At 36.1% G+C, this 15,252-nt stretch overlaps 1 protein-coding gene across 2 annotated transcripts in view; it reads left to right on the forward strand.

The window, feature by feature from the left end:
* Window positions 1–12,711, forward strand: part of IDE (insulin degrading enzyme) — a 67,340-nt gene extending 54,629 nt beyond the window's left edge. For both annotated transcript variants that reach the window (XM_035897310.1, XM_035897309.1), the window contains exons 20-25: window positions 592–759; window positions 3,529–3,801; window positions 5,884–5,945; window positions 7,487–7,559; window positions 9,496–9,563; window positions 10,770–12,711. In XM_035897310.1, coding sequence (XP_035753203.1) covers window positions 592–759; window positions 3,529–3,801; window positions 5,884–5,945; window positions 7,487–7,559; window positions 9,496–9,563; window positions 10,770–10,865 — 740 coding nt within the window. In that variant the 3' untranslated portion in view covers window positions 10,866–12,711. The remainder of the gene's footprint in view (window positions 1–591; window positions 760–3,528; window positions 3,802–5,883; window positions 5,946–7,486; window positions 7,560–9,495; window positions 9,564–10,769) is intronic.
* The last annotated feature ends 2,541 nt before the right edge of the window (window positions 12,712–15,252 follow it).

The raw sequence follows: 15,252 nt of genomic DNA on the forward strand, positions 1-15,252 counted from the left end.
TACACAAGTAACTTTGGTTTTTTTCTAATATAAATTCTTTTGGTCTCATAGTGTTGTATATGATTTTACTTCTGTTGTGCAAAAAAAATCTTTTATATATAAGAAAGGAGGTTCAAGGAATTGCTAGGAGTTACGCAGGAATGATGACATATGTAGCTGTACAGCCAAAGCCAATTACCCATAGCTGATCATCAGCCTGTGGAAACTGCGATATACCAAAGAAGCTATTGGTATTAAACGCTGAATTATTTTTAATGTTCATAAATGTTTCTGACAAACTGTCTTTAGAAACGATTTACACAGTAGAGGCAATGCAGAATTCCACTCCAGTTCCAAAAATATTTGCTTGAGGAGAAGCAGCCAGTTTCAATTTACTTGCTGATATGCTCAAGCTATGACATTTCGATGTGTTAAAATAATCTTTTCTTTACTTGTTTCGTAAAAAGTATGCTGTTAGTGGAAATTCTGCTTTAACAGTCCTAAACCATTTAGTATAATCCCATTCCAGAAGTGATAGACCACTGTCTTTTTAATTGTGGAAAATAAGAATGTACATTTTTATGAACTTACATGTTTTAACTTGTCTTTTAGGAGGTTGGTTTGTATATCAACAGAGAAATGAAGTTCATAACAATTGTGGCATTGAAATATATTACCAGACAGACATGCAGAGCACTTCTGAGAATATGTTTTTGGAGCTCTTTTGTCAAATTATCTCAGAACCATGCTTCAATACTCTGCGCACCAAGGAACAATTAGGTAAGCTTTCCCATAGTGATTATGTGTCTGTATACACACATGCACGCACACTCACGCACTTAAATGAGACATGGTGAGGTGTTCTTTCCCTGTTTAGTGAATGTCATTTAAAGGGCACTTGGTAAATGTAAATCATCTTAACTACTGATGACTCAAAGGAATGTTACTGTGCACATACTCTAAATTGAGAAGAAGCAAGCATAATTTTTAAGATAAGGCTGAAATGTCTGAAACCAACTCTGGCTTAAAAAAGTTTGATCACTACAGAAAATGTCATATCTCAAATTTTTACCAAAAGGAGATGAGATCAGTTTCCTAAATTTTAGATCTTCTTAAAGAAGCAGTAGTAGTATTTTGGTCTTTTCTGCTTATGATGCTACTTCCAGGTGCACTTGATGGTTCACAAGCCTTAGCTTAGGAATACTGCCATATGGGTCGTGGTAAGCTGCAATGCTAAATACATTTCAGGCTTTTTAAGAATACAGCTGCTCACCAGTAAGTAGTAATAATTGTTACCTGAACCAGTAAGACTAAGAACTGATAAGGTTATTCCAAACAGGATAACAAGGAGAGCCAGAGACTTTGCGTGACAGGTTGCATGACTGAAATACTGATGAGGAGGAGTACAGTTTTTCCAAAAGTGAGAGGCAGGGGAATGTCTCTGTGTGATGACTATAAACTACCAGGGAGATCAGGCAAGATTAGACTTTCTATGAGCAACTAGCAGAATCAGCCATACCATATTGATCATACGGATTTGAACTATCTAGGTATCTGTTGAAAACAGGGCAGGAACCAGGTTATTTAGCAAGTTTTTGGAATCTGCTGGTGGCAGGCTTCGTATAGAAGTTGGAGGTAACAGTTTAAGAGTTGTGGGGAAACCAGTGAGGAAGAACTGTGTGAGTGTGTGCAGCGCTGCAGAACTGCCGAATTGTAGAGTTCACAAGAGTTAGGAGGGAAGACGGTAGAAATACCAGCAAAATTCAGTAAAGTTCATGGAATTGTTAATAAGATCTCTGAGAAAGCTAAGGGAAAAATAAGTCCAGGAGTTAGCAGTAGTAACAAGAACTCATTCAATAAATACTTTAGCAGTACAAGAAAGAGGAAGAGAAAAGTTGTCAGTGGTGGAAAAAGAAGGTCTAAATGTTTTAGCATGGCTTTGTTAGTTTTCACTTAAAATGTCAACTGTGACCAGATGATTTCCAAAATAAATACCAAGGATCAAAGTCCAAGGCTTACTTTTGAACAGGCAAGTAACAGATTAAAGGTTGTTCAGGTAAATTAGAAGCTTTTAAAGAGTTCAGGCATGATGAACTCTATGTTACGTTAAAAAAAAAATAAAACTAATCCTGGAATTATAAATCTTATAGATGAGAATTTGTGGGTGATAGATGAGGTACTAGAAAGATAAACATGGGTAAATGCTGTATGTTTCCTTAAAAAAGAGCAGGGAAATTACAGATCAGTCAGTTTACTTCTGATTCCTGGAAAATACAGAATAAGTTATCAAACGAGTTCTAAATTCATAGAGGATAACTGAGAGACTATTACTGAACAAACTCAGGTCCAACTAACTTTTTTTATAGAAACAGAGTTTGGCTGCATGGATGATGGTGATGTCATATGTCTCTTCTTGGTAGTATGAAAGGCACGTAACATTCTCAGACAGGCTAGAGAGAGCACCTAGGTGGAAGTGCTACACGTCTGGATGCAAGAATGTTTGGAAAGCCGTGACTGGAGAAGATGAGAATAATTCATTAGAAAAATGGTGTTCTACAAAGCTCTATTATGATCCAATGCTATTTAGTATTTTCATCAAAATTCTGGATGATAGAAGAGTGAATATACTTACTAAATCTTCAGATAATACTGGGCTGGGAGAGGCTGCAAGTGTGTGGGAAGATAGAATTAGAATTCAAAATTAGTCTGACATTTTGGAAACGTGACTTGAATGAAGATAAGATGCAATTTGGTAGGAATGGTTTGGCAGGAATAACCAATGGCACAGATACAAGCTAGGAAGCAACTGGCTAGGGAGCAGTTATGTAGAAAGCAATCTACAGGTTACAGTGGATCAGAACATAAATCAGCAGTGTCATGCTGCTGTGTAAAACACTGGGATATATAAACGGGAGCTTCCAGTGTGCACACACAATAATACTCCTGTATTGTTCATGCAGGGACTTTGAAATACTGCATCCAGTTTTGACATGAGCTTCAAAGAACTATTAGAGAACTATAAAACAACATTTAAAAGACTGAAATGTGACAGATTTGCTATTAAAAGAGGGGAAGAAGACTGCAAAAAGGCTTGGATGTTCAGATAAGCAAAAGGTGCAACAGAAAGGAAGGGAATATTTTCTCTATCTAATTGATAAGACAAGAAATAGTGGTCTTACACTGCAGCAAGGAGAATTCAGATTACATATTATGAAAAAATAATAATAAATTCCTAGAGTTGAGTCTAATGAAGCACTAGAGTACAGCTTAATTTCCGGTTACCTAATCCTGATGACAGAATTCCTTTTGTTCTGTCTTGGTCTGCCTCATCTCTTCCTCGCCTCTCCCCTGAACTGATGTTTACCTCAGTGAAATAAAGATGTTTTAAAAAAATACAGTGGCATATTTTGAAAACCTGCATTATTTCATTTATAATGCAGAATTAAACTTAGGATAAAATCTCATTCCTGTGAATCATGCTGTGTTTGGCAAACTTAATGTTGGAACATGGGATTTCTTTTAATTTGTGACTATTCTTGTTTTGCCAAGGTTACATTGTGTTCAGTGGTCCACGTCGGGCAAATGGCATACAAGGACTGCGATTTATTATCCAATCTGAAAAGCCACCACACTATTTAGAAAGCAGAGTTGAAGCGTTTTTAAAAACTATGGAGAAATGCATAGAAGACATGACAGAAGAGGCCTTCCAAAAACACATCCAAGCTTTAGCAATTCGTCGTCTAGACAAACCAAAGAAGCTGTCTGCAGAATGTGCTAAGTACTGGGGAGAAATCATTTCCCAGCAATACAACTTCGACAGAGGTAAGACAAATCATAATTCCTCATTTGCGGAGCCTGTGCTCTCGCTGCTGGGGGAGCTGTTAGTCATAGCAGATGAACGTGTTCCTTGATATTCACCATATGATGGGGGCTGGTGAATACTTCATTGACCTTCCATTCTTTCTCTTAAAGCTCAGTGAGACATAGTGTAGGTCAAGGATTGGAAGTGGTTTGAATGCAAATGGTGATGTCACATAAGCTCAAATTTCTTTCTGTGATGTTCAGACATCTGTATTACATATGTGCCTAATACTTGACTGAGATGCATTCAAATACACTTTGACAATTCCTGATGGTGCACGCATTCATATGAACCCTATTCCTCTTCCCATTGCACAGTTCTATTGAGGGAGCGATGGCAGAGGCAACAGCAGGTATCTTAACTAATGTGTGTCCTGTCTCGGCTTAGGTTAGGCTTGAAGAAACTTTTTTTTGTTGTTTTTTCATCCATACTTTGAAGATTATAAGCTTGTAGAAAACCAATTGAGATCCAACTTCTAGTGTTATTACTGAAAATAGATTGGCAGTTATTTACATAGTGATCCTACATAGTATTTAGGTTGTATTTTTCCCTTTTTCATCATTGTTAGAAGATTTTTTTAATCCAAAATACCGAAGTCTATCAGTAATATAGTTTCTGACATTTTAAAAAAAAAAGTTTTAGGTACAGATCGGGTTTTCCTCACTTTTTCATGTCTCAACTCTTATTCACAGCTACAATTTTCCATCTTCCACGCATAATACGCTTCCTACATAAAACTCACTCTGTGACTTCTCTTCTGCTTTACACGCACAGTATTGGCCTTCCGCAATAGCAAATATGGTCTTTTTCGTCAACAGTGACTAACTGAATCATTTTAATAATGAAGAATTTTGAATTCTCATCTACCTTGGTCTCGAGAGAATGAGAGCTACTGACAAGGTTTCATGCCTGAGTATAAGGAGTAGTGTGAAAACTTATCCCCTCAAGTACTTTTTTGTCTCATGAAACAGTTTAATTTTTCTCTGCCTTAAGTGTTTCTGATTTTACCATACTTGGATCTGTATTCTCTCTCTGGAATTTCTTACTGCTAGCTGTAGCCGTATCTTTCATATCTAAATCCCACTCAACTTATTATTTCCCTTGGCTTTGATATCTTTAATTCCCCTCTACACACTAGTAATTTTATTTCATTAATGATTCTAATATTACTAGAATTGTCAAAATCAGAAATTCATATTCCAGCCCTAAGAAGTGAAAGTGATTTTTCTTCGAGTTTTTACATTTTTAGTCTTACTACTTTTAATGTTTTACTTAATTTAAAAACTTTCTCCCAAATGTCATCTAATTTTTAAACTCTGTTTTGTTGATTTGTTTTTTTTTTTATTTCCTCCATGTAGAACTTCATATTAATTACTTACAGCCTGCCTCACAGACTTGTTACTGCATATTTGTTCTCTTGCACGCATTTTTTTCTCTATCTTCCCGCTAACCCTAAGAAAAGCCTACAGCAAAAAACATTCCTGCTTATGCAGCAATGGTACTACATGGTTAGTTCATTACAATTTAATTTATATGAAGTGATGTAGGTACTGAGGCACATTGTCCTCAGATATCTTAAAGGTGATAATTCCTTAATAGGTACAATGTAGGCACCATTCCTTACATTTATTTAAAAGCACATCCTGCCAAATTACATCCTACCATCCTGTTTCCTAACTGTGCATAAAAGCCATCTATAATCAGTCTGCATTAGAAGTATGTAACATTGATTTGAAGACAATATACAGAAGTAGGCATATCTTTTTTAGCTACTGAATAACATACAGTGCAATCAGTATTCTTCAAACATGCAATTTTAGTAAGTCCAATCAAATGGACTTACTGAAGTATAATTTTCTGCCAAGCTTCCAATGACACTTTTAGTGATGCAAGTATTAGCTTGAAAAGTTAAGAATGAAAACATATCATTTGCAGTCAATTACAGCATCTGAATTTGAAAGAAAAATACTTTTGAATAAGTAGCGTGCTAATAACCAGCTATGATTTACAGACTTATTCTAATTTTTACTACTGTTGTGCAGATAACATTGAAGTGGCTTATCTAAAGACCCTGACCAAGGATGATATTATACAGTTCTACAAGGTAAGTTAGTTATGTAGTTAAAATGTTACTTGGAAAGAGATGTAGATGTAACTCTGTTATTTATGTGAACTATGAAAGCATATGCTAATGCCTGGTTTAGGTAGATGATATGATTGATGCAGATATCTTAATAATAATTTTGTTGCTGAATCTTACTTAGTTTAATGGCAACTAGCATACTGTAAAAACTGGGGAGAAGGATTGGGTTTTGTTGCTATTACCAGCTCTTATTCTCCTCTTGTCTCACTTATTCTTTTTTTTTTAATAAAAAAATGTGCTGTTCTATGACTCCGTGACCAAATTGCAAATTTGTTCATTTACTTTTTCTTCAACCAGTAAATCATTCAGTTTATTTTGTGTGCATGAATTGTGAATGAAACAGATATTTTTAAAGCTTTGTTCACTGTAAAACAACACTTTTTTTTCTTCTTCCTCTCATAGTTAGGCAGAACAAAGGAACAGTGTACTGATGCAGTTAATTGTACATTGCAATTCTGAATGAAGTTGCTAGATAGATATCTAATATAAGCAATTGAAATACTAGCTTGGTCCCCCCTGAAAAAATAAATTGGGCCTCATTCTTTCTGTTTTCTAACAAATTTCATAGGCAATGATAATTCACTATATTGCAAAGTGTACATATTATTTTATTACTTACAGAGCAGCTGATAGGTCAGGGAATACTTTGAAAAATAATGTAGATGTATCTTTGGAACTTACTGTTGGATGGAAAAATTTCTGCCCATGAAGAAGCATGGGCATGTGTGTATCTATATGTTCTTTTTTTCTCTGTTGGAGGGGAAGCTAATGTCTTTCAAAGTGCTTTCTCTTGTACTCTGTTTTACCCTTTTTGCTATCCAAGGTCATTTTTACATTAGCATCTATTTTTATGAGATTTAATCTTAATGCTTAAATCTGGTTATTATTTACATGGCACAGTGAACACTAACATCTTTGGTTTGGGGTTTTTCTTAATAGTATGATAGCATGGGTGAAGATATACAGCAAATGCAAACTTAGTAAATGGAATCGCAGCAGCTGTTGTTTAATGAATGATAACTTGAGCAAGTATCTGTATTCTATTTTTGTAGGAATCTGTACTATTTTGCTTACACTAATGCTCAATACATGATTATCCAGTATTCTAGAGCAGAAATAACTGGCTAGATTGGTGAGCTAGTCCAGCTGAGCTTAGTAATTGTGTTTGGGGTGATGTGCTTCGAGAAGGCTGCTAGGGATTGAAAGTTCTGCAGGGATTTTAGGTTCCATTCCTGATGCTATGATAATTAACGGCTGAATTCCTATTACTTCCAGTTTTTCTGAGTCCCAAACAGTACATGAATTCTTTAACTTGCTTGTAAAATGATTCAAAGTACTGTAGGGTTGACCTTCTGATGATATTTGAAGGGACATCCCAAAATTAATGCCTCATTTTAAAGCTTAGATTAAAATTTAAATGCTCTTGTTCTTTTACTGTTTTATAAATACAATGTCAGAGCAACACTTCCTACACCTGAAGGACTTGATGTTTTTTGCTGTAGGTGCTGTTGGCAATAGATGCTCCCAGACGACACAAGGTATCAGTACACGTCCTTGCAAGGGAAATGGATTCCTGTAAGTATTGTCCTGCGTATAGTATTTAATCAGCTGCTGTCATAGTTCAGCCATAGTTAAAGACAGCCATGTTATGTGATACGAATGCACTATAAGAAAAACTCAGCTCTGGAGGTTATGTACCTTTCAGAGGAAGAAGTATTTCTTCTTACAGGTTTTCTTCACATGGGTGCTTCAAATTTTTGGATTGACGTTTGTGGCCAAGTTGTTCAGCCGTTCTGAAGTATGTTGCTATTAAAACAATATATCTTAAAATAGCACTTCTTTTTTCAACATGGTATTTTAAAAAAACCATAAAACTCTGTAGTAGTCCTACAGGGAGACAAAATTGGGATTTGCATTTATCAGTACAATGAAGCTTTTTTTTTTCCTGACAAGCAATGAATGGCCACAATTTTATTGAAGAGCTCTCAAAGGGGAAAAAAAAGGCAAACAAACAAAAAACAACCTGCTGGGAATGTCAAACATTGTATTTAAACTTGAGGAAGTCAAAGTTTATTTAGGTTTTATTTTCAAATAATCTAGATTAGCTGTGCATTGTAAACTGTGTTGTTCCATTTTAGAATCCAGGAAGGAAAAGGTTAAAAGTGTTTCTGGTTAATATAAATAAACAGAGAGTAAAAATTTCTATGTTGTTTTGTGCGGATTTTTCACCAGTTTATACTGGACTTAAATTGCAACATGTAACTGGTTGCAAACTCAGGAATATTAAAGGCTTGCCTGCAGAACAGAAAGAAGCAGATAGCTGTGTGCATGTCGTGAAACTCCTTCCAGTCTCAGGATGAGTGATTTTTATGGTACCGTGGAAATCAGAACTCTGCAGCTAAGTAAGGAAGACTTGCTTCAAAGCATCTTTCCAGTTTTCGTGACTTAATTATTGATACATAGGAATAGCTCTAATACTTTTCCTATCTAGAGGAAACTTACATTGCCAGAATGGTTTCTTATTTGCTTTGAATGGTATCTTCCCAAGACAAGGGTGAGCATGGGAGACAACCTAACCAGTGGTTACTCTTACAGAGATTCTAGCAAGGTAATCTCTGGCCATACTCACCAGTCCTAAACTATTTAATCTGGCATGTGGCCTCTCTTCTGCCATGAAGGAGAAATTAGGATTTTAATGCATTTCCCACGAGTCCAAATGAGCATTCTTCCAAGTGCCCATCCTCTAGAGGGTAACACAAAGGAGGAAGGCTAAAGAGCTTCCCAGAGAGAACCCTTCCTCCTGGAGGCAAACACACCATTTTCTCTGAGAGTGAAAAAGAATTGGAAGCAGTAGAGTAGAGATCTGGGATTTTAGGAGTGGGAAGCACTTGAACTCCCCAAGTGACGGTTAGGGTTGAAATTTGAGTGTGGAGGTAGAAGGGAGGCTTAAAGAATTTAAAATGAGAAGTTCTTATGGACAAGTTCATTGGATGCAGGAAGAAGTTTTGGGGTAACTGGAGTAGGGCATGCATGGGGACAGGTAGGGAAGACTTGGGGTTGCTGTCCAGAATTTTGGTATATGGAATAACCCCCACGCGTACATAGGCACGTCCTTACTAAAAGATGTGCTGTTGTTGCATTGCTCTTGTTGCATCTACCACGGGCATTTACTACTGTTCTCATAGTTTATACTGGAAAACAGTTTTAAGTATTCATTGATCAGTAGATTAGCAATTTTTATTTCTACATTCTCTTTATGTGTAAGTAAAATGAATAAAAGCCACTGCCTCAGCACATGTTCTCAAGTCAAATCGTGGATTAAGCTCTTTGTATTTCTAAAGACAACCATGGAGTAAAAAAGCAAAATGTTCAGAAAATCTTATTTAGAGATACTTTAAAATTAATAACCTGTGCTTTATATAGATACCTGTCTTATAAGAGAAAATGGTTTATTATGTAAAAGATACTGATTAAATTATGGTCCTGAATTAATTTTGATGATGTTACATAGGCCCTGTTGTTGGAGAATTTCCATGCCAAAATGATGTGAACCTGGCACCAGCACCACCACTACCACAGGTAAAAAGAAACAACACACAAAAAAATCCAAGGCTATATTCTTAATATGGAAGTTTAATATCATTAAATATAAGTTTATAGGGAGAAACAAACTTCTTGAAATGCATGCTGTTGTGGGACTGACATTTCAGCTCTTTTCTACATGTATTGTCACCCTCAATAACAACAGGGATTTTTCCTTATGGGTTTTTTTTTTTCCAGCAGTCTGTCCTGTTACCTTTGTTCCTTCTATTCCATTGAAATGAAATCTAATAGTAGTAGTAAACTCGGCTGAGTATCTACACTGCGGAGTAGAATACAGGTTACTGTTGTCTGAAAATACTGATTTTTATATGATCAGATGTATCAAGTGTGAAGAGAAAGATGCGTATGCATCAACAAATTTATCATCTTTGTTTAAAAAAAAAAAAATGCAAAACCTAAAAGCTCAACCCCAAACCACCACCAACAAAACCAACTATCTGGATGTTATCTTAGAGCCTAAAATAGTAATGCACATTCCTGTCAGTGTGTAACCTGTGGAGGAAGCAATTTGACAAATTCCATTCATACAAGTGCTACAGATTTCACTGTGTGGTTAGATATGATAGGACTGGGTCCTTACTGGGCCTTAAATGAATTTTCTTGAAAAAGGATGGTAAGTTTGTCCTGATAGATAATTAACTTTTTGCAATGCAGTAGTAGATCTGTGTTCTTATTCAATCCTTATAGGTGAAATAATCACCATGTGTCAAAATTTCTGTATGAATTATATGTGGATATATTAGCCATTAAGACTGAAACATTAAAAAGTTTCTTTGTTATTGCAACTAAAAATAATAGCTCATTGAATTGCTATCATTTTTATGATCTTACCTCTCATATTTAAAGGATAGGTGGGATGTTCTGGAGTAGAATTAGTAAATGAAAAGACAAGCTCTGCATTTACTAAAGTTCCTGTTATTATTAGTAATGCGATTACTGCATTATAGCTATTGTTTTAAATTATCTGGAGTAAATATTAAACCATTTCTTTCATAAGAAATAGCACTGTTATTTCAGGGGACCCTGTAAGAATGAAATATGAATCACAAATATTGTAGAAAACAGCAAGAAAGATGCGTTTATATGTAGCTATAGCAAAAGTTAAAATGACAAGCGAGGAATTTCTCACTTCTCTGATTAAAGATATTGAGCAGACTTTTTCTTGCGTACCCTTCTTTGCAGCCAAATGTGATTGAAAATATGACAGAATTCAAGCGCAGTCTGCAACTCTTTCCACTGGTGAAACCACATATCAATTTCATGGCTGCAAAACTGTGAAGAACCCCACTGGATGAAGAAATGCAAATGATCAGCACTGGCATGGTTTCAGGGGACTTCATGATGAACAAAATTATTAAAGATCATTAGGATAAATGGTTCTGTCCGTTATGAAAGTCCCAAATTCCTTCTTGGTTCATTTGACATTAGCTGTGTGTTAGGGATAGAGAGTATATAAAAATCAGTTGTGGTCATGTGTCATTTATATTACAGACAACCTGTTGAAAACAATCAACTGAAACAATAATAATAAACTTGTAGATGCAGTATATTTTTAATATAGTAAATCCCTTCAAATTTTCATTTTGATAAAATAACCCTCCAGAGCAAACAAAATTGCTTGAAATATCCTTGTTACTCCTGAAAAACACCATATAGTATCCCAGTAATTACCTTATTGGGGGCTGGAGGGGGTGAGAAGAGTTTTTAGGATGGGGTCAACAATTTTTCTTAAAAGTAGAGACTTTCACATTTTTTTGAAGTGACGTGTTGAATGATACTTTTTTAATTGATCCTTAATGCAACCAACATATTTTCTATTTAAGTTTTATGAAGATCAGTGGGGGGAAAAAAAAGGAAACTTGACAACACAGTCGTGGGAGGATTGTCTTAATGAGAATAATTGAAGATAAGGGCATGATTTTAATCTTTCTATACAAATTTGGGGACATTTTATATTAAAACTAGTAAAATGCTGGAAACACTTTAATAGTGCATCTTATTTTTGTTATCAAGTGTTGTCCCAGTCTCTCGATACTGTCAACATCGTGTTCAGTTTTTCAGTGTTACTGTGAATCATTTCCATGTGGTATATAAAATACTTTATTTGGGTGTCATTTTTTTTTTCAGTTGCGCACATACCGATGGAGAACTCGGTCTGTTTTGCCTCATGTGTTATGTAGGTCTCAGTCCAGCAGAGTACTTACTACTGCACATAACTTCAAGCATCCGTTAGTTCTTGACTCGAGAACAGGTGAATGTCAAATACGGGCCCTGTAATGAATGAGATGCATCTTTGTTCTGATACTTCTCTGTGGGTCCTTCTCGTCCATGAGGATGGCATCTGGGACAGCGCAGTGCTGGGTTAGCAGAGCTGCTGTAGCACAGGGTCTGGTTCAGGTTACATCACAAAATGTTCGTTCCTACTTCTTTTAAGAGGGCTGCGCAAAACCCAGAAGGCTCAAGAATTATGCCGAAATACTATATGCCTATATATTCCATAATTTAGTGAAATGGTAAAACGATACATGGTGTCTAATCTTCACCAAATTTCCTGACTTCTGCGGAGTGGTCTAGTGCTTGGGACAGACCCCAGCTAGAAAAGGTAAGGGAGCATCTTGCTAAGTTCTCGCTAAAAGAACCTGAAACAAAGGCCCTGATGTGACATGCGTGTTGTCATACATCAGCATCCTGGTGTATTCAGTAGAGCTGTTCTTGTCATTGAATCAATGTTCTTTCTTACACTGGCTCTGAAGCCAAATTAAATGAATGCTTGACAGGGTAAGGGCCTTAAGTTGTGTTTATCTGAGAGTCTCTTCTAATTGAATAAATACAGTGTATTTAAAAGTTGTTTTAAAGGTTAACAGTACATGTTTCAACATCTTACAATAAATTTGATGATAGTTTGTGATGTAACCTGTTGCTAAGGAAGGCCACTAGCATTTTTTTGTAGCCTGAGGAGAAAAAAAATTAAATATAGTATAAGCAAAACCAGTAAAGGTGTCTTTGTTCACCGCATTTTTCATGAATCCTTCATATAAAATGGGCTTTTTACCCTCTTGCATTTCTCTTTTGTTTATACTTTTCCTTCAGTAAAAGTATTTGTATTATATATTATATATATTAAAAGTTTTGACAACATATTATAAAAATATATATTTTGGAATTTAGTATTTAAACATACCACTCTTACGGTGAATAAAATTAAATGACTTCTATGGTGTGTAAAAAAATAAATATATATATATTCATGGAAGTACTATCAGCTCTAATTTTAACGAATTCTATAAATAAATTGGAATGGCAGTGTATTTAACACAAGCTCATAAATCATGTTTTCCAGAGGAAAAAAAAAGGAGAATTTCAAAGTTCTGTGACTGGATGTGGAAACCCATGTAGTTTTCCAGCAACCCTCAATTGCTTTTAAGTGTTCTCCAGCATTTTACAGTTTCTGAGTTTGATTTGATAGTAAATTTTGATAAACTCAGGCAAACTAATGGGTTCATTTTAATGGATCCAAAGCTGCAGTGTCTACAAGCAATAAAAAACTACCTAGAATACACTGTAATTCAATTTTAGTGCTTGTTAATTAGTTTATGTAAGAAACCATAAATTATTATTACATAACTGTAATTTTTGCAAGTGCTATTTTAAGCAGTTGATGTGGAATTGGGTGCATGTGACACAGCCAGTATGACAGAGTGCTAGAGTTATTCTGTTTACAATAAAAAATCTGAATTTAATGTTTGGAGTTCTTAATTCGCTTCATTTTAACTTTTTGCATACTGATAACGTTACTTCTATCAGTCTGTGCATGTTTTTTATTATACATTAATTGTGATTTTTCTGCTATCTGGTTGCTTGGACTTGTTAGGCTGAGTAGCACTGCTGGAGGAGTGTTCCCAGCCCCTTCTAGGGAAGTTTCAAGGTACTTCCCCATGGGGTATCCCCCACCTTTTAGGTAGATCCTCCTCTGTTGCTCTCTGAGTGTATGAAAACTTAATAATATAAAGGTAGAAATAGTTGCACAAGACAGCATTTTAATTATCAAATCTGAAATTGTCCATTCAGAGCATCGCTGCAGCCAGACTGAATTGTGCCTAGAGCAGCTTTACCGTGTTGGTCTTGAGAAATTACTTTCCCTGGTCATTTTCTTTGTTTTATGCACACCAAAAGATCAGGTGTAGAAAGGTTAGCAGTGTGATTGTTAGAACCGTAAACAGTCTCAGTTCTGAATTCTGACAGTGGAAAGATAGAAGTCAGCAGGCACTTCTGCTGTTCTGAGGGAGCTCTTTGAAGCAATACCTGACGGTTAGCAATGTTAGCAGAAGCAGGTTTTGTCCTTGGTATTGGGAGGAGTGGTTGGTACTCTCAGCAGAGAAATAAAATGCCTGCAACCCACCTGGAAAATTGTTTGTCCCCAGCATCAGGACGCTCTTTCTCCATTCCCAGTCATTAGGGATTGGTGTAAATCTTGACTCATTGGCTTTATTGTCTTTTGCAAAAAATCAAGCTAACCAAATTTACTTCAGCTATTACTGTTAGCCATAAAATAAAATGCTTGAGCTTTTTCAGAATATCACTTAAGCACTTAGATCTGAACTGCCCTTACTGATAATGTGTTCCACGGTGTAATCAATGTGTGGAGAAAGCATTACACACCCTTTTAACTTCACTTACTATTTTCTAGCTCTTGTTTTTTAACACAAGGTCAGCAGAATTGTCACCTGCCTTGCCTCTACCATTGAACTGGTTTGTATGCTTTTGCTGTAGCTCCACTGTAAAGATCTTTATCTTCTATACCTTTCATCATATGTGTGTTCCATATTTTTTCAGTAGCTGACCATTGAACTGATACGGTCTTCTACAGTGACGCCTGGGTCCTTCCCTTGAGCTGATACCTAATTTGATATTCAAATCCAACTTTTTCAAGTCCGTTTTTAATATTGTTGCTGCATGCTGCATAATACAAGGCACCTCTATGCTATTTTAAAGGAAGATGAGATCAGAAAGTCGGGCGCATTTCTTACCTTTCATGTAATTTCAAAATAAGCCTGGCCTATATAGATTCTGCTGAAAGGCTTTTATTTGAAACATTTCAGAGTCTACTTACCATTCAAAGAATATACTCATAAGCTATAATATGAGCTGTTGGTGGAATATAACACTAATAGAATGTGAAATCTGAATTGCAATTCAAAGGAAGAAAGTGTGTGTAAAGCCAGCAGCCCAGCAGAATGGGAAATGTCACAATTAATCCAACTTATTTGAACTCCAGCATCTAAACAGAATTTAAGACTGAAAATATTTATGGCTTCTTGATATTCCTCAGCCACCCCAAGGCTGTTAACGAAAACCGCAGCATTAAAGGAGGTAGACACCACAGTGCTGAGCGTTTGCCACTGTCAACTGCTAGGACTTCCTCTTTAGTGATGCAGTGCAAAATTCTGAATTCAGTTTCTTCCCTGTTTGTGTGGTGGGTGAGGGAACGTATGCGACTCCGAGTAGACTTTGGGTTACTGTTGCACTGAGCGAGGAAGTGACCAGGCTTAGCCAGTGGGAAACTGTAGTGAGAGGCATCCAAGTTTAAATCCTGCATCTTTCTGAGGTTTCGCCACCACCTTACTGTGCGTTAGATGTGCTTCCTTCTGCTGCAGATTGCCATTAT

Source organism: Egretta garzetta, unplaced genomic scaffold (genome assembly GCF_000687185.1).
Source record: "Egretta garzetta isolate BGI_Z169 unplaced genomic scaffold, ASM68718v1 scaffold56, whole genome shotgun sequence".
NCBI classification, from domain to species: domain Eukaryota; kingdom Metazoa; phylum Chordata; class Aves; order Pelecaniformes; family Ardeidae; genus Egretta; species Egretta garzetta.